General features: G+C 39.9%; 1 protein-coding gene across 1 annotated transcript in view; it reads right to left on the bottom strand.

The window, feature by feature from the left end:
- Nucleotides 1–20,501, bottom strand: part of b4galt2 (UDP-Gal:betaGlcNAc beta 1,4- galactosyltransferase, polypeptide 2) — a gene marked incomplete at its 3' end in the record, with an annotated part of 141,650 nt that overhangs the window by 64,989 nt on the left and 56,160 nt on the right. The window contains exon 3 of the mRNA XM_080503975.1: nt 16,659–16,775. Coding sequence (XP_080360101.1) covers nt 16,659–16,775 — 117 coding nt within the window. The remainder of the gene's footprint in view (nt 1–16,658; nt 16,776–20,501) is intronic.

Genomic DNA, 20,501 nt, shown 5'->3' with positions numbered 1-20,501 from the left:
AGAGAGAGAGAGAGAGAGAGAGAATGATGTCTTTCCCAGAGCAATGGTCATGTCGGATATCTTGACAGCTTGCACTTCTCTCTGAAAACACACTGCACAATCCCACCCACCCCTCCTTTGTTAAATTTTTCAAACGGAAGCTTTCGCTGAGCTGCAGCCCCAAATACATCGAGCCTCTCCTGCTGAGACCTTGAGAGGAACACTATCAGATCCAGATTTTCGCCGAATCAATTTGTATTATTTCCAAAGACGCTATAGACTGGGTCTTCTTCCTCGCAGACTTGATATGATGTTTTCTCCCTGCCCGCTCGTGTTCTTCTGGGTGAGGCCAACAAGGTAAGGACGAACAAGCTGAAGGTTGGCGAGCCGGGTTGGTTTTCTTCTGCCCGCTGTCGCACTACGACCGACAGTCCAGTCACGGTGGCCAAACGACAGTAACAACTACTTCGATTTGACAATAGAAATTAAGTTTTCGGTGTCCATTCACACCACAATGGGGTTCGAACCCACAAGTTTTTAAAACAGCTCCCAAGGTGGAACTTCATGAAAATGCTCCAACTGCATGGTAACGAGGCAAAACTATTCTGAAACGCTGCTATGGCTCACGCACACCACAGATGGAAAATAAACAATGGCGGCCTCCAGAGCGTCATGACTCCACATTCCCCTGGGACTTGCTGGTTTAACAGTTGAGTCATCGGAAAAACAATCCAACTTCATCGTCTGTCCACACGAATATACCTGTGCTTTTATTGTGAAAAGAAACAACAGTACCAAATAGTGGCCCTGGCATGCTGACATCCTTTTTAGCATTTCTTCCGTTTTCATGTAAACACATTGTTTTCAAAATGTTAACATGAATCTTTTCTGAGATGAAAACACAAAAAACAATGCGTTTCCACTTGAAATGCCGTTATATAAACGGGGCCTTACTCTTCCATCGCTGACAAAAGAAACTGAGCTGTCCTCCTTTTTTTTTGTGGGAGAAGAAGTTATTAGTTGGATCCAGTATCAACTTGATTCTTCAAATATTTGCACCTCTTTACTGAAAGTGATTCTGAACAAACCTCAAATCCTCTCCAGAAAATTACATGACTGAAAACCAAAAGGAAAAATGAAACCACATAATTCATCTGGATTGTCATAGTATTTTTTCTCCTTCTGTACAAATGAAAAGTGCTCGAAACATTTGTCAAGTTCTCATTCCGATGCAGATTAGCGTCATTTAATTCTGGAAATGTCCTCCATTATTCTTAAGTGTGGCAGTTTAGTGATTAATATCAAATGTCCGGGCTTTAATCTCATGATCAAACGTAAAAAAAAAAAAAAAAGCAGCTGGTATACATTACCAGTGCACTGTATGTGCAGTGGCTACAAATTACTCATGAGGAATGAATTTTGTCTTGTCATAAGTTTGATCTGGCATGCTGAACACCACCAGCACCACCTCCAGAGCTAATATCACACACAGAAAATGTCTTCCCAAAAGCAGAGGCACTGCTGCCGACAAGAAATTTGTCTCAAAACAAGAGCGAGAAACAGGAATAACAAAGCACTCCTCTAATAACCGCGAGAAACGCGAGTTACAGGATGTCTCACTTATCTGCACTCTGCACAGCTATTAGGAGGAAAACGACAATAAATGGGAAACATTTTGAGGCAATTTTCTCCACAATTACTGCTAACGCCATTTCCCCCCTCTATTCTAGTTTTGTGCTTTATAGCCCACCAAACTCTGTTTTACACAGTGATCTGATCTCTGCCGGTGATCTTGAATACAGCCGACATTATTATAACCAGTCTTCGGTGGAGAGTCTTTATTGTGTTTCCCATAGTGGGCTTGGAAAAGAGATGTGCAGCAGCAGCAGCCGTGAGGAATGAAATGAAAAGTACATGGAGGACTAAGGAGGAGCGTCTTAATAACAAAGAGCACCAAGAGATCTGCAGCGTGCAGAATCTTAAAATCTTTTTGAAAAATCTCTTACCTGAGACCTGCACGTGTACTGCATTCATGCTGTGTCTTATCATTATAACCTTCATAATCACCATCAATATTGATTTCATGTATCCAGACAGAGATTTGATTGCTGCTAATGTCTCCCCGACAATCACAGAGCGAGGCCTGCATTTTAAGAAACGAGGCTTTCACATGCCGCACATAAAAACGAGGCATATTAATGCGGGATGAACACAAACTCCAAGTCTAATAAAGAATACAGGCGCTTAAAGCCGACGCCTTGTTTGAACAGATGTCGCGAAAGGACTCCAGTATTTGCCAACACAACGAGGTTTTGATCAAGAAAAACCTGTAGGAAGACCCGCGTCTGCTGAAAGCGTGCAAATGTGACATCGCATGCAGACACGTGGAAGCCGGATTATTCTGATTGATTAGTGTACAAGACATGATGTGATTCATAATGTCTGGAAATGTTTGCATTGTTAATATATCATTGTTTTGCCGCTGCTGTGATGGTGATGAGTCACCTCAGCTGGCCCTCCACCACTTTATTCTAAGATATTTTCTGTGTTGTTCCCTTCTCAGTTGCATTTGAGTGCAAGAAGCCAAATTGGACTGCTTCACACACTGGATGATAGAAACTATCAGGTGTCTGTGCTTGATCGTCATTGTTCCCTCTGACTTCCTGTTTTCCTGTTACGTCCTTTTGGTTTTAGACGCTGCTGCCGACTGTGACTTCACTCCTGGATGGTGTTTTTGGAAACCTCTCGCTGTGCCCCTGTGCTCTTGGTTTACTTGAACTTTGTATTTCTAGCTCTGATTCTTTTCCTGGTTTGCTCTGTGCCTTTTATCAATAAACCCTGTTAAACTTTGCAAACTGTGCAGGTCTACTTTTGTGTTCGCCACAATTGGCGACAGAAACACGGGAGACTTTCTTTGTTCTTTGTTCCTTTCATATGTTTTATTTCTGTGAAAGATGGAAGAACAAGCTCCAATTACAATTAAACCAAACATTGTTGAATTTAGCAACAGATGCAGTAAACCAAGTATTATAAGTGGAAATGGCAATGTTAAAGCAAAATACAAAGAACAGGTATTCAGAACTTTCTTTTCAGCAAAAGCTGAGTTAGAATAAAATCTCCACAGCCCTCATTAATGCAGGAAGGTACACTCTCTAAAATATGAATCAGTCCTCACAACCTTTAAGGGGGAGAAGAAAAGACGGTATTTATTTGTCTGGCCTAAAGTGCCAAATCAGTGTGCAGCGCGGAAATGAAGCCGAGCGGCAGCCAAACAGCTTCGCTGTGAGACTGAGGTGAGCGGAGCGGCGACTGGGTTTGAATCAGAGTGACATTTCCAGGGCGTTTTAACGAGGGCTTGTCAAGGTGGTTAGAAGGTTTCATACAGCCGTGCCCGGCTCTCTGAATAGCAAGGTCGGCAAGTTTGGCTGTCGGGCTGACAGAGAAGGAGGGAAGTGTGAACGGTGAAGGACTGCCGTCCAAATATCACTGTGTTGTAACCCCGAGTGGAGAAGAGTTAAAAACCCTTGTAAACTTATTACTGGACTTCTGCATTGGGACATTTTGGACTTGGTCGGTTTGAGGTTTGTGCTTAGAAATGGGGTGCAGACTTGATGTGGCGCGCGCACACACGCACGCACGCACGCACGCACAGCTCTACGAACAGGATTGCATCTGAGAGACATACAAATAATCCATGAAGCACAATTGCTTTCATAACCAAGCAATATTGGCCGTTTGTTCACATAAACTACTGGGAGGAAACAAGATTTAAAAAGTTAGTGTAATTTTTGATTGCGTTTTGTTTGTTTTTTTACTTACCTCCGCCTTTAGAGACCCACTTCCTTTGCTATTGTACTTCTTCTTAGTTCTTTTAATCTGTTTTGAATCTATTCTGTTGCTCCTGTTTTTCTCCCGCACACTCTGTAATTCCTATATTGTGTTACAAATTCAGATTTATTGGCTGTTAACGTTCGGATGTGTTTAACTTCCTCCACCAACACGTCTAAATCCATAGTGGGGGTTATGCTTGCATGGTGAATGCAAGCAATCAAACGTGGGGACAATACAGATCATTTTCAGCCTTTCTGCCGTTGCCGTATAGACACACGCAGTTTTCAGAATGTTGTAGTGTAAACGTGAAACTCGAGTGTTTTCACTTGAAACATCGCATATACGGGGCCTCAGACTAATGTAATCTACAAAGGGAAAATGCGCTGCAAAACCATTAACATTCATTTTGTAATTCTGCTTTGTTTCACAAAGTGGTTTAATGAACACCTGGAGCTTCATCTCAATGCAGGAGTTTAACATTGGAAGTTCAAACTATTTCCAAGTCAATCATTTACTAACTTGCCATTTCTCCATCCCCCTGTTGCTGCATGTCAAACCTTTTGGCAATTTAAAGTCCTCATATAAAGACAATTACATTTTGACTGACTATCTTGTGTCTATTCGTTTGTTGCTCAGGAATCTCTTTGTCTCTGTCCAGAAATAGTTTTGAAATCACAGTGAAATTCCAGTTGACTCATCCTCCAGCCATTCATTAGATCTGCATCAATACATACATACATACACAGCATAATTTGTGTGTTCTCTGCACCAACTACAGCGTCGGCACATGAGGCTCAATTAGCTACTAAAAATGCCAGTCAGATCTTAAAACACGGCCGATCCACTTTGAAATGTCTTCACCAGACATACAGTAACCGGCCCTCCAATCTCGCTTCACAGGGACTGTAATAAATCCAGACAGTAGTGGATTCAACAAATTTAATTAACTTTCATCTAAATTTCTTTCTTTTTTTTCAGAAAGCATCCCTTGTCAGAAAAAAAACAGACACGTTTCATAGGGAAGGAGCTTTTTATCCGCACTATCTCATTAAAATTGGCTAAAACTTCACTGAGCTGTCAAAATGATGGAGTTTCTATTAGAGGAAGAGGCAAAGTCATTGATTCCAAGAGTGCATGTCAAACAAGGAGGTTTACACGATTTAGGTTTTCTGCTTCCACACAAATTCCCTCGTTAGATGAAATGCTAAACCCGTCACAGGCTTAAGATATCTTAAAAAACAAACTGAGGGCACAAAGGACAACTTGATTCTGAATGCTCCATATACCTGATCTGAGGAGTCTGATGAGCTCAGGACACATAGGTGTGGGTATTAGACAAATCTTTTCACTACTCAAAATACAATCTCCATGAAACCACAAAAGAAGCGCGAACCCAGCGCAAGAATCCAGTAAAGAACTTCGGCGATGGTTCAGCACACAGCAATATCTCAGACTTCCTACCAGGAGCTGATAAGCTGAAAGCATTTGGCAGGTTGGGGCTTCCATAAGGCGGGGATTTACCAGCATATCTGCCAAGAACACTTTTTCTATGAAGTCTCTCTTGGAAAGACCTCAGAGCGAAAGGTCAGAGGATGCCTCGGGAGGCCTGTGCAGAGAATCCTCAGGAAGAATTGATCTCTGGATGGTAATAAAGTCAAACTCCAGATTCGAGGAGCACTGGAGAGGTGATCATGAACCGATGTTCTCAAAGGCAAGGGGTGGAGGTCAGTGGGGAGGGGAACTAGCTACCTGAACATGAGCTGTACTCTGATGAAACACCGCTGGATCGCCCTGGAGAGGCTGCTTGATCTTCAAAGACCTGAAACATCCAGGGACCCCAGATCCATCCCTGGAAATGCTATTTTCTTTGCCTGGATCCTCAGTCATCTCCTCACCTGATCCATCAATCGGTCCTGTACTTGATGCGTCTTGCTTTCAAGTATCAAACACGGCAGATAAAAGATCAGCATCAGCATCAGAGTCTTTCATCTCGTGATTCAATTATCTCAAATTCGCTCATTTACGATACAGTGTGACCCTTCACATTTACATACCTCAGAATAACTAAAACACTCGTGTGTTTAAACTGGGTGTTTTAATGAAGCATGAACCGATGCACCTGATCGATGTATTTTATAGTATTAATAATACTATTAATATTCATAATCAACACCAAGTTGAAAATGTCCCAAAGTTATGAATGTAAATTGGTTTTCAAAAACAAACACACACGAATACCATCACAAAACCCCTACTGCACAAGAGGAACATGCAACCTTCGCACAACATTCATACAATTATAGGAGTCTGCTACACCACCAATTCATAACTTTATAATTAGTTGTATCGAATGCAAGTTTTCCCTCAATGTGTTTCCACCTCAGACGACGAAGCAAGCAGCACACGGCTGGTGTACTTCTCGCTCACGTGTTGACAGTAGCACATCAGTATTTACATTTACAGCCCTGTGTGTACCTTCATGACATCCAAACGTGCCTGGGAAAGCTGTTCTATACACCCAATATTAGTTCAAGGCGCTTTCTCCATGTTTGGTGTTTGTACATCTTGTACTGTTTACTCCTGAGTCCGCGCGGAGGGGCTGTTTATTTATTTGAGATGCTTGCCGCAGCTTATGTTGCCCATTTGGGACGATAAAACTGACTCGAACTCGTAGCGGGGATAAAAGTGAGACAAACTCCAGAGGTAAAACAGCAGCCTCACACGCTGCTCCGTGCAGCAGGGACCAGATCCGTCTCATCCCCCTCGCTGCGTTCCACTGTTGCTACACCCTGTTAGCAATAGACGCTTCACTGAAGGTCAGACACGAGGCAAGAAAAATGCATGTTAAATTATGCATCAATAAAAATGCTGAAAAAGTGAATTTGCAGTCATTCTGGGCTGTAAATTTTATTCTGTGTAAATGAGCACCACAGCTCATGTATTGTATTTTACCTGCATGATGGCCGGCTGTCAGAAAAAGAGAAAAGTTTGCAAGTGATATAATGTGGTGCCTCTGGTTTGTGAGCATGCATAACATGCATGAACCATTAATAAAAGTGATTTAAATGTAAAAGCAAACACATTTTGATGAAACTGCTGAAAATTATAAGCACTTTCAAGGACAAGGATATGACTCTCGGAGGAAATATTCAGACAGCTAATTATATAATTATTTTCAGTGCTTGACTTGACAGCATAATCTTAAATCTAGATTTAATAATATCAAGTAAAATTTACTTGCTGCATGCACGGATAATTTCACTTGTTTTAAGTAATTTTCTTCTCAAATTTAGTGTTTACATCCATTATTTGGGTTTTTGCAGTGTACAATAGCTCATTTAATGGTGCAATTTAAAACAGAACTGGATAAAATGTAAATGCATCGTGATGAAACAGAAATCCTGATAATACAGCTAAAATTCCCACTTTCCACCAGATAGTGAGCCATTAATATAACATTTAGATTTAACTCTTTTCCCGCCTTGTTGTTGCCTGCTTTTATCTGATTTTACATTTGATTTTTAGTATTTTTTTAGACTTATTTTGTAATTATTGACTCGTTTCATTTTTTCACAAAATGCAAAGTGGACACCTTGGAATACTTGAGAATGCTGCAAAACAGACAGAAGACTTTTTTAAACGGCGTTTGTTACATTGTGTTGAGCTTTTCAAGACTCACACTCACTTTGCGGAGAGGACAAAGTAAGAAGTGAGCAGCCAGATCTATAATTCATCACGACTCGGGATGGCGCAATCACGGCGAGCGCTCTGCATCGGGGACCTGGTGCGGTCTGCAGAGGGTTATTATTTCACTGTACAGCTTCTCTACATAACAGCACACACCCTCAGGAAAACAGCAGGAGCACCCAAACTTTCAGGGCAGCGAGGTGGATGGAGGAGGAAGCAGGAACAGAGATGTTGCCTATCGGATCAATATTCTATTCCGCGGTCAAGTGCACACACACTCCCTCATTCTCTCCGTTTTTTTTCCCTGTAGTAGTAGAAGATGGACAGTGCTTTAAGTCTGTGTGCAAGCGAAGCAGGAAAAAGTGAAATGAAGACTAAAAGAGAAAAAACAAGCCTCTGTTTGACCAAAATGCATTGAAATGTTGAAAGAAGAGAATGTTATAAATAAACTAGTTTTTGTCCAGTCTATTAAGACCACAAGGATTTATGGGACGAATATTCATTGTTGGAAGGGTTTCTTTCTGCTGAAAAAAAAAAATCTATTATTACTTTTATTGCACATCTGAGGGTCACGCTATTCAAAATAAACTGGGTCGGTTTAACAAAGTGCACAATTTGGATTCAGTAACCCAACAGGAGCCACATTATGTGCTGCCATGCAATAATGAATACTATCTGATACATTAATTGACATTAATCAGTCTATATTCTGAAACTGCATAATTTTGTCTCGACTAAAGAGCCAAAATTCCCCCTCGTCTGGCGTCTCTGCTTCTTCTCATTATTCCTCCTCGAGCGATGTGATAATAAGGCTAAATAATTAATTTAGGGGTTGCTGGTATGGCATCAACTACGAGAAGAGAGTTTGATTACCCCCAGTAACACAGACTTCATTTCAGGTAATTAATCGGATTTTCCAGTGATTGCTCTCAAACCAAAACCGGCTGTCACTTTATATGACATTATATAATAGTCACCTCAAGCCAAAGTTAAAAAACAAAACAAAACAAAGAGCATCTTCCTTCATATAACTGATGTCACTTTAGTTGAACTTAGTGAATAAATCAAACATCAATAATCTCTTTCACAGATCTTACCTGTAAGTGAATTTACAAAGTAATTCTACCAATAAAACAAATGTAACCTGACATTGTCTGCAAAACAGGGATGATTCCTTGTTTATTTCTTATTTACAGTGCATGACTCATAAAAACAAATGGAGAAGAGAAGTGGGCCTCATTCAGAACTCTGTGGGACACCAACACTGATGATTAACGTGATAGTTACAATGTAAATCTTTGAATTAATCTACTTGCAAATATTTTCAGATGTCTACTGTTCAATCCTCCAGAGCCTGCTGGTCACCTTGTAGGAATGCCTTACACAGATACCTTCCAGATGACAGTATGACCTTTGTTTACTCTCCATCCGGCAATAATTTCCGATTCGTTTTGAGTGTTTTAGACTAACAAATTACACCTTGAATGCGACAGTAAAGTCAGGCGAAAAGACAGCAGAGAACCAATCGGAGACTCGCAGCACACCAACCTGCACACACACAACCATCAGGCCGTCATGCCGCTCGCAGACCCACGAACGTCGGCCTGCTGTGCTCTCATGTGACCTTCACCAGGAAGCCAGAACAAATCCAGACTGAAAAACACAGCGCCTAATCCCTCCCGATCCCTCACTGTCCACCAGGAACCGGACGCTGCAGGAGCTGAAGTGAAGGCATGAATAACAACTTATTTACCACTTCCCAGCTCGTCCATTGCAAAACAAATGTACAAAAATAAAAAAAAGTGATAATAATAATAATAACGTTCCTCGTACTGGGAAACGTAAAGTTCTCACTGAGACGTGGGACTTTTCCCTCTTTATTTTAATCATTGGTAACACATTTTAACATTTTCAGAAACATTTCTCTGATAGCTTTCGTGTGTGCGTGTGTGTGTGTGCTGTGCTGCTGAGGTGGTGGAAGGAGGAAAGAGGGTAGCAGGTCATATCTGGGTGGATTAGTGAAGCACGGCGCCCGGCAGAAGCTTACAGTGCTGTGTGCTGAAACCAGATATCAGGACGCCGCGTTTTATCCCGCCTCACTTTTTGTCCTCTCGATTTTCCGCCGCGCTTGAAATGCCACAAAAACGGAGATTAGAACGACTTTATGAAAGCACCTCAAAATACTGGGAGTTTGTCAGAGCGGCCTAAGCTGTGTATTTTACTTAAGCACATTAAAATAAGAACATTGTGTTTTTAATGCCCTGTGGTGCGAACAACGCCTCGTGAACTCTCGAAAGAAGTGCGCACTTCTTAAGAAAACTAAGCGTCTTTTAACCAAACGTTATTAGCTATTTTATAAATACACATGGTAAAAAAACGACATTGTCTCTTTATTGTCATGCACAAAAGAGTGATTTTTAGGAAGTTTTCCCACTTTGGGAGTACATAAATCCTCCAAGACAAGCTTCTTGCCAACAATAGATATGTCGCAAATTAAGTAATTAAAATGTATTTATATAGCACCTTTCACAAATAATTACAATGCGGTTTGCATTAATAAAAGCAGAAAAGATAAAATCTGAAACAAAACTAGTAAAAATAAAATATAAATATACAACTAAAATAGAGTGGTAAAAACATACATAAACAAAAAAATGTTGGCATTAAAACTTATGTTTTTGTAGCCTGTTATCTAAAACTGCTGCAAAACAGAGCGCATGATTTTACCTCAGGAAATCATCTTTTTCAAGAGTGTAATTTCTGCTATTCTTTTTAGATTAAACTACAATATAATGTTAATGGCTTGGATAGTTGTATTAGGAGGGGGATGTTATTAAAAATCTAATAAACTAATTTAGTGTTCAAGTTATAGTATCCCCACATGAATCCTGGGTTGCATAAGATCGCACAGTCATGATTATCATGATATTAAGATGTGCATTATACATATGGCAAAAGACCACCTGAACTGCAATATATTATATTCCCATGCACTGTGCATCAGTGCTCTGCAAATTCTAAATGAAAGTGTAATCAACTGACAGACCCAAATTGTTTTCTACCAGAAGTCAGAAGCACAGAAATCAAGGAGAAAATACCAAAAGAAAGGAAAAGCAATAAATTGCATACATTTAACAAATCTCACATTTAAACTTCCAAGCACAGATACATTAACACCACCTGCATATGGATTTGTATTTATAGCAAAACTCCACTAGATTACTAGCAGTGATATTTTGATCATTTTTAAGAATGTGATACTGTAATTTCCCGACTAAGCCACTACTTTCACACACTTTGAACCCTGCGGTTTATACAATGATTCAGCTAAATTATGGATTTTTACAGGTTAACACGGCTTCATGCCGCCAGATTCTACTTCCGCATGTAGATACATGCTATTTTGAACCTCTGCTTTTCCTAAATTTGCCCTAAAATTGATACTTCTGCTCTTTGTGACCTCGTCTTGTGCTGCTTTCCTGGTTGAGAACTGCAGTAGCTGACGGGCATGAGTGATGCATTCAGGTGCATCACGTAAAACCGCCCTACTGGACTGCCTCCTCAGAATCACAGCCAGCAAATAACAGATGAAATCCTCGGTGATTGTTTGTGTATGTTATACACACCTACACTTCCAGCACTATGAAAGACACATTTGCAGGAATCGATGAAAATATGACCAATCCAAGTTTTCCCGCAGTGAAATTCCTGTCACAACGTGGACACCTGCGGCTTTCAGTCAAGTGCAGCCAATATATGTACTTTTTTTCCCCCCCTTTTTAAATTATGCAGGTGCGGCTTAGATTCAGGTCAATAGTCCAGAACATATGGTAGCTTAACAGGATTATGCATGTGAAGAAGAGATTTATCATATAATTTACTTGATAATTAATAAGCAACTTTCTCGAAGTATGCTTATGTTGTTGTCCGAGTGTCTTCTGAATCTGCAGAGTCTGACAGGAATCAATAATGATACCCGGCTCTGAAGTGACCTCAAACTCCTATAAAGCAATCCAAACAGCAGATGGCTCGACTTTCTTTTTCACTTCTGATGTTCATCCTCCCCCATCCTCTTCCGAATCTCCTTTTCTCACCTGCTTCCTCCCCCTTCATTGTACCATTCCTCCCCCTCTCTCTCTCTCTCTCGCTCTCTCTCTCTGGGCTTCTCTCCAGATAGCACGGCAGGCCGGATGGCCAGCAAACAAACCTTGGCCCCGGTCCTCGGCAGGCAGGACACAGAGCAGCGATGTTGCTGTATCACTTTCTGCATGATCCCTCTGCAACGCCTACTCACTGTACCTCGCCAGCAGAGACGATGGCCGCTCGGAAGAGTCCGGCGGAGGCGAAACAAGGGCGGCGGGACGGCGACATGAAGCGAGTTGATCTGAAGTCATTTGAGATTCAGACAGAAATGACGTTCAACATGGACGCAGAGCAGAATCGCATAACTCAAAAACCTTTAAAGGCCAGTAGGAGAGATGGTTCAGTGGTTAATAAAATCTTCAGGTACAAACAACACAGATAAAACAGTATTCAACTCTCAATAACTACTTGGAGCAGAACTTAAAAAGGTCATGTACTGCTATGACATGTATCATGGAATATGACGTATGATTAAATCATCACTATATATTCCAATAAAAAATTTGACATTCTGCCTTTTTATTTTGCCATTTTCACTCAGACATCCAATATAAAAACCACTAATCCGACAAGACCATGTTTAGCGCAACTAAAACAGTGAAAAAACAAACAAACAGATATTTTAACCAAATTCAGATTTATTTGTTATAAAGCTGAGATACGTTTGATAACTTCCTCAGTCAACTCCATGGCTTCATATTTCACTTTGTAATTGGGACGGCTCAGCATTAAATTCAATCTTCCCATGAGAAATGCGAGGGAACAAACACAGAAATTATACAGTTTCCAGAACATTATCCACATGCAAACAGGGCCTAATGAACATAAAACTCTCATTCAAAGAATTCTGTTTGCAGTCGATGTCACTCATGGTATTTATGGCGTTAGAAGCACAATTTATTCGCATGAGCATGGAAATTCAGCATATTTCATGCAGGATCTTAGTCAATCAGGCTCAATGCGGTCAGCATTATCAGGCTCTTAATCTCCGGCTCAAAAGGCTCTGAAACAAACAGGATTTCCGAGCTTCCTGTTGAGAAATGTATTAGCAAAATCAATGATGAATTTATTAATTGAATACAAAGAACACATTCATTTACATTTATTGCTGGTATGGACTCAAAACAAATCCATGTTGCATATTTGCAAGAGGCTTCGGTTAGTTTTCGATGAGAACAGTAGTATCTGAGACAATATCCGGATAAGACATTGTTTTTCGTATTTGGTTAGGCGGGATTACATGTGGAAAGTCTGGAGGGAGAATTTCAGTATATATCCGTTATCTGTAATTGTTTCGACCTCAAGCGACTTATGACACAAAATGCCAGTTTCCCTCTAATGACATGGCAACCCAATCTCTGTGCAAAAACTTTCCAGGCTTCCACTCATTTATTTGCCACCCCAGTGAGCCTGATAGAAAATGTTCTCTGCCTTCCTCTCTGGGAACGAGCAGCAGCGGGGCTGAAGGTTTAATCTCTGCTCATGTCAGGGGTATCAGCACTTCTTGTCATCAAAATCCCACTCCTGTCGCTCTCCGCTCAATCTGGCTGCTCGTCTGTCCCGTTTGCCGGCTACCGGCCTCTAAGTCCGCTCTTGTGGCTTCGTTCCAGGTAATCGTGTGACTTGGATGATGTAACATCTTTTTGATGTAACAAAAAAAGAAACCCACCCAGAAATAATCTGGATGACGTGAGGAAACGATCATGACGCCATCTTCGAGAATTGTATCATCAGCTGGAGTTACCATGTGTTGTCTTGTAAAGCCAGTTTTTACCACAAGATGGTGTAAAGAGTCAGTTACTCATCGCTGCCACCTAATGCACAAATGTAGCACGACCTCATTCTTTTTACCCAACCATTTAAACATTTATTAAAGGCAACTATATAGGATGCATAAAATATAAGTAAACTAGTAGCTGAAAAGTTACTTTTCAATCAGTTTTTTTTATTGATGCACAAATAGCCACTGTGAGAACCTGCTTACTGCCGATTCAGTCACTCACTACATTATGAGAAAAAAAAAAACTTTATTTACCAAAATTATATAAATACAAATTAGGAAACAGTAGTTTTATTGCCACGTCAACAAAGTCTGTGTAATGTGCAACAGTTGAATAAAATGTATAGGCTCCACATGCCTTTACATGTTGATTTAAATTTTAATCTAAGTGCAAGAAGCCACACCTGTTTTTTGGGGTTTGATTTTTAGCTCCATCTTGAATGATGGTCCCTCTCGTCAGGTGGAGGTGAAACAGTTTACCACAGCTGTGCTGTATGACTTGCTGGAGGGCTCAGGGTGGGTTTCAAAGCTAATTTAATAACAGGAGGCAGAAATTAACCCTGCAACACCAGCTGGTTGTACTCAGTTTTGTGTAGAACTTCATTTTAAATATACATGAATGTTATCACTTCAAACAAATTCCACTCTGGACCTATAAATCATGAAAAAAGGTGTTGTTTCTTTTTTTTTTATAGATAATTGCTGCCTGGCAGTGATTTACTCTCTGCTTGAAGTGCAGGTGTAAACACTGCAGATAATAATTTATATTAGTAGAGTGACTTTACAATGGTTATTCCAGAGAGACCACAGTGACGACTGAAACAAGGCATTAAATGCTATTAACTCCTAAACTGGCCGGTATACTCCGTTGAATATTTTTGTTTTAAATAATGTGTGGAATAAGTGGAACACAATGAATGCAACCATGATAATAACAGCAAAAAAAAATGTATGATAGTGGATCAAATATGTTAATATAGTATTGGCACGCCATTAGATTGTGGGTTTTATTACATTAAAAAAGGTCAAAGTTATTATGCCATTGGCAGTTTTTCCATTATTGGTTGTTACAAGGGATTCAAAAATGAAAATAAGAAATCAAAGCCCATTACTTTGGTGTGTGTAAAATAACTTTTTGAAATATGAAAAATTTAAATCTGTATCTGTGCATAATATTTTGTAATTCTAGACCAAATAACTAAATTTGACATCGACCTTATTGTAATTGACCAATCAAGAACTGACCGACAGCACGTTTAGAGACCACACTTTGCACATCAAGGTGGTGCAGTGGCTTACTAGAAATGTGAAGTTTGGATTGCATGCCAGCTTTGGTTTTAATTCTTGACTTGATATATATATATATATATATAACAGAATATTTGTAATGATGTTACAGTTAGGATGTTCAAACTGAATGGCATACTGCATGATTACAATCTGCAATGACTATCGACGTTGCTGAGGTATAAACGGGTCATAGGCAAGTGGGAAAAAAAGAGCATTTTAAGCCCCATTTAAAAATAACAAAAACACCTTTAAGTGTGCTGGACTGGCTCAAAATTAAACTGAAGTAGAAGCACTTACATTCTTAGAACAGGGATAGAAATTTGAATAAGACACCAACAACAAAAATAAAAAGGTTAATTTAAAATGTCGTACTCACAGATCTTATAACAGCCGAATGGCATAAGAAAGCTTCAAAGACGTTCAGGTGTGTGTGTGTGTGTGTGTGTGTGTGTGTGTGTGTGTGTGTGTGTGTGTGTGTGTGTGTGTGTGTGTGTGTGTGTGTGTGTGTGTGTGTGTGTGTGTGTGTGTGTGTGTGTGTGTGTGTGTGCGTGTGTGCGTGTGTGTGTGCGTGTGTGTGTGCGTATACATCATCAAAAGCGGAGCGCAGCAGGGCGGATAGAACCAAAGGTCGCCTCCACTCGGGGAGTGATTAAGGTGTTGCGCGAGCCTCATGGGGGAGCAAAAGGGCAGAAAGGCAAGCTCATTACCAATAATGTAGGAGTGGAGGAGCCGGGTGAAGAACTCACACATGCGCTGGCATCGTTTCAAATCCGCCCGCAGAACAGAGTGAAAGTAAATAAGTTGTAGATTGACTCTGCAGATGGGTTCCTATTTGTTGGCGGTGAAGAAGGTGAAGAGAAGAAATGAAAGCCTTTAGAGGTTTAAACACCTGTACAATGACTTCTTCTCAGACTTAACGCAAAGTGATAGATCGTTTCCACAATATCAGAGAGGTGTATTGCTTGGCAATCGCTTTCAGTATTTTTGAGTCGAGGCTCATGGTGTCTGAACCCAAGAACATGAGAAAAGTGGCGCCTGGTGTGAACACAGAAGTGAGAGCTCATTCTGTATCTGTATAAAGGAGGTGTTTAGGTGCTCGGAGCCTTTCTGAAAGAGATTCTGCCTTGCACAAGTTTTCCTTCATAAAGTAATAAACTAAACCCATCGTATTTTATTAATCCCCTTGTGGATATTCCATTCTGTACATACAACAGTAATACCAAATTTATAAGTTTGGACAAGCAAATTCCTTCCTCCCTTGCAGGTTGTAACAAGAGTTCATCGTATAGTGGTCACAATGGAACTAAATAAAAAAGTATTTCACACTAAAGTCCTCAACCACAACCATTAATAAAATCCAGCTTTCAACCAAAAATGAGCCAAAGGGTCAAACAGTGTAAAGGGTAGTCTTCCTCTACATATTGAAACCCCTTTGGACAATTTCCCTCCGAAAGCACACTTCAGATATCTCACTACCAGTTAAATCTGCAAGGTCAGTGTGGCCTTGAAGTTTGGCTATAGCCTCTGACACCCAACAGACCGATATTTATGCAGAAGTAAAGCAGATTTAACAGATTCTTCCAAAGTGTTCTTGAGTAGCCCGTTTACCCAAAATGGGATGGACGTACCAAAAACAATGGAAAAACAGCCTTGGTCAAGGTAACCAGCTGAAAAAAAAAAACCTTTTCTATGTTAGTAAATTCAGGCAAAGATGCAAAAGCTGTCTTCTTTTCATTATATTGGTTTAGTTTGTTTATTCGTTTTCAAACAAACCTACAGCCCCCCCCCCAAAAAAAAAACCCAAAACTGTCCCAAACAATCTTTGACCTTCTGCCTTCTGTCTCCTTCGCAAGCCACTTGAGGATGTTTGACATGTGGCTGCATCCCATTTGCAGAGAATTTCATCACAAAGAGCTCCGACTGTGCTAGATATTGGCCTCCAGCCTACCTGGTTAATGATGTAGATACCGTAGTCCATCTTCTGCCGCCTCAGGATCGGGTGGAGGTAATGGAGCCAGTACTTCAGGTGGTTTTCCCTGTGACGGTACGGTATGATGATGGCCACCTGAACAGAGACAGATGATTGCCAAATTATTATTCAATAGGAATACCAAGGACCTTGCCTCGCGCCTGGCACCAAGTGGCAGGAAGTACAGGGCATGTATGCAAGAAGCAGGGTGAGTGAGTTGAATACAACATCCATTCAAACAGGAAAATCTAACTCAAGAAATAAGACTAGGAATGTTTTCAAAGTGACACAGTAGTTGATTATTCTGTTTTAAATAATGATAATAAATCCCATATATTGTTATTACAAGGCAAGAAGAACAATTGTATTCTTGACAAAAAAAAAAGCGGGCTTAAACTCTATGGTGCATTATTTTGAGTGTCTTTTCCATCTATTCAGCACTATAGACTGCAGACAGGCAGCAATGGCAATAAAACCTCTTCCACCATGCTCTCCTGTGGGAACAGAGGTGATAGAAGAGCTTGCAATATTGACTCAATGAGACTGCTGTTCTTTTCTAACGCCCATCACAAAACAAAACTCGCAGCACATAGAATTTGAAAGCCTCTGCCTTCTCTACCTGTAGATATCAGAGTGCCTGTTGGCACCAAATAAGTGTCTAGTATTGTTTAGGTGCCTTACAGTGTTAACTCTATCTCTAGCTTTGTGTGGCTTGTGTATGTATTGGTGTAAATCTCGGTTTTAATTCATAATAAGCCATTTCATTGAAGGAGTATATTTTAAAAACGCTACACAATCATACACTGCTAATGATTATATTACTTGCTATACATGTAACACTGAAATACACAAATAAAAATGTCTGTACTGTCTGATTTCCAAACCAGAGTGATTTATTTCTCTGGGCCTGTATTTATACTTTTTATGACTCATCCCCGTTCACTTTCCAAAGAAGTTTTATTATTCAATTCCAGCGTTGCATATGTTGATGTTGCCATAACAGCCTTTCTATAAACGAACATGAGGCCGTGTTCAAGTGAAAATGTAAAACTTTCATTGCATTTTTGGTGTCCGTTCACACAACAAAGATGATCAGAGCCACTGAAAACGTAAGCTTTTGAAAACGGCTCCCAAGGTGGAACTTTTTAAGCTGTTCATGAAGGGAAATGCAACTTTTCTGAACTGCTGCTGCTGTGTATTTGAACCAAGGCCCTGATAAATGGTTTGTCTGCACATGCGAGTGATTGACAATAACAATAATGGCAGCCTCCAGTCAGTCCATATTATCCTGGGACTTGGTAGTTTTATAGTTGAGAGACACTTGTAAGTTCAATTCAACCGAGTCGTCTGGCTATACGAATGTCTTCATATTCACCATTGTTAATGTTTGGAGCGTATTTTTCTCTGTGCGCATGTGTGTGTGGTTTCATTACAAAAACAACCAACAGTGTCAAGTCATGGCGTAGCACGTCAACTACATTTGTAGTCATTCTGCCGTTTCCATGTAAACGGACAACATTTTCAAAATGTTCAAAACTTTTCTGAATCAAAAAAAAAAAAAACTATGCATTTTCTCTTGAACTTGGTAGAAAATTCATTGCCAGCAAACCATTACGTTTTCAGATTTTCTCACATTCACTCTGTTTATGAGACACCCGAATTTTGCTGAATACATTATCAAGAGCTTGTGTTTCTTACTTTCTTTTTGGTCTGATAACCGAAACGGTGTCATTTTCTTAAATTCTTTCAAGTGACCTGTTCAACAGAAGTTGTTGGTTCCAGCAGCATCTGTAATCAGTCCTGAGCACCACTTGTCAATTTCAATTTTTAATTTGTGACAGCAATTTATCTTCATTAAATGGTATAAATTGCAACTTAACTACACATTTCTGCATCTAGTGAATTCAAGGCCTTCAAAGAATGTTTGTAATGAAACAAATGTCGTCCTAACTCACTTCGTCAAGCAGCTTGTAAATCTATATTTGCTGACATGGTGGATGGAAGATACTCCTCTTTTTTGTTTCATAAAACACCCAAATAGTAGTTGAATTCAATAAGAAAATCCACATTACACCAAGATTTTCATTAAAAGGTGGAGTTTAAGACAAGACAATGGCAAAAGGGCTTTAGATTTCTGAAATCTGTACTTTAGATGTTTGGGTGTAATTGGGCTTCAACTGATGACATTACAGTGCATTTTGGAATAATTTTAGGTGGCTCCTCATTACTTTGTAGTAAATAAAGGAGCAGCATAAAAACCGTAAAATGTTCCACTGATTTTTGCAGTAATTTTAACTTGTAGTAGTGATTTAGGCATTCACAGCTGGACAACATATATAACAGTAATAAAAGCAACAGTATCGGTACAGAAACTTGGCTCATGCGCTGTGCTTTAACAGCAAGACAGCCCCGTAGTACTTTTCACTGCGTGTAGCCAGTAGCGACTCAAACTATTCAGCAGACGGCTTGTCAAAGTAATTGCACTTAAATGAGCTTTTGCCTCATCCCATATTGAGTTATTCTGCAGTAGTAAAATTCCCCCCGGTCCCTACTGAGGTGTAGAGAAACTTTGTCTCTACTTTATTACGAACAAGGAGGCTGAAGAAGGCAGCTTTCAGTGGCACCGTGCATCATCCTGTATCTGTGCATCGCAGGTGAGTCATGCTCGTGTGTCCAAGGCCGAGCACTTGTTTACTCCCCGGGTTCATGGTAATACCGCAATCAGATGAAGACGGGCAGTAAACTGACCTTGAGTTCTGTGCCGTGAAGCATCCAGATGAGTGGAACCGAAACATCCCAAACTCAAAGATGTCTCACTATTAGGAGACATTCTCGTGTCTCGTCATTATTTTTCAAAGGTGCAGAATAAGATGCACAATCTAGTTGTGTCACCATTTTTGTGGGGCAACTTCTTCAAAATGAAACCTTGGATCAAATAAGTTACTTTTATCAAGCATCGTCAAATGAGTTAATCAGTTATTAATTATTTAAGTATTTTAGTAGTTTTCACGTACAAATTTAATTTACTGCTGTAGTGACAATAGGAACATTTTACATTATGTTAAATATCAATATGATAGAATTCTGCTATGCGAGTATAACTCCAGCACATTGTTGCATCGTTTGAGACATTTACTCTCGTGCTTCCCAAAGTAATATTTTACTTTAAGTGTGCCATTTTCTCCATTTAAATTACCCCAAAACTAAAAACTATCTACAGAATTTGATGAAACAACCATTCAGATGTCAACTGACAAATGTTTTTTTTCTGATGTGGTGGAGAGATAATGAATTCAGCAAGCAAGCTAATAAACTCGTCTAGTGTTGTAATACCACTTTGCACCACAAGGGGATCCTTACTGTGGTTAAGACAGGCTATTACAGCAGAAGTTGAAATCAGGAGAACTGTCCTGTTTTCTGATCATAAGTGTGAAAAACCTCCAAACTAAATCTATTAATCTTTTTGTTCAGTCTCTTTTCAATAAGTTAATACACCTGGCTTGGTGTTTGCGTTACTTTAAGGTGAACAGAAATGACAAAAATAGCTCATATGAAACACTATATAATCAAGCTGATCATATTTTATTACTCCCTTTTTCCTTTTTCCACATTGACCAATCTAATTTCTAGGATCAGAGAGTCTTTGCGCCAATCAGTCATAATTAACTATGTGACCATACAACTTTACAAGCTATATTTTATGTATATTTTGATCCAAAAAACTGTATCTCAGATTTGATAATAATTTGACTTTGAGCCCATAAACCCTCATGTTTTTTCAGATGCTGGCAGAGAAATCCTTCTGTTGGGAAAATGTTTGTG

This window comes from Blennius ocellaris (genome assembly GCF_963422515.1).
Source record: "Blennius ocellaris genome assembly, chromosome: 10".
In the NCBI taxonomy this organism is placed as follows: domain Eukaryota; kingdom Metazoa; phylum Chordata; class Actinopteri; order Blenniiformes; family Blenniidae; genus Blennius; species Blennius ocellaris.
This window is presented reverse-complemented; position numbering and strand designations above follow the sequence as displayed.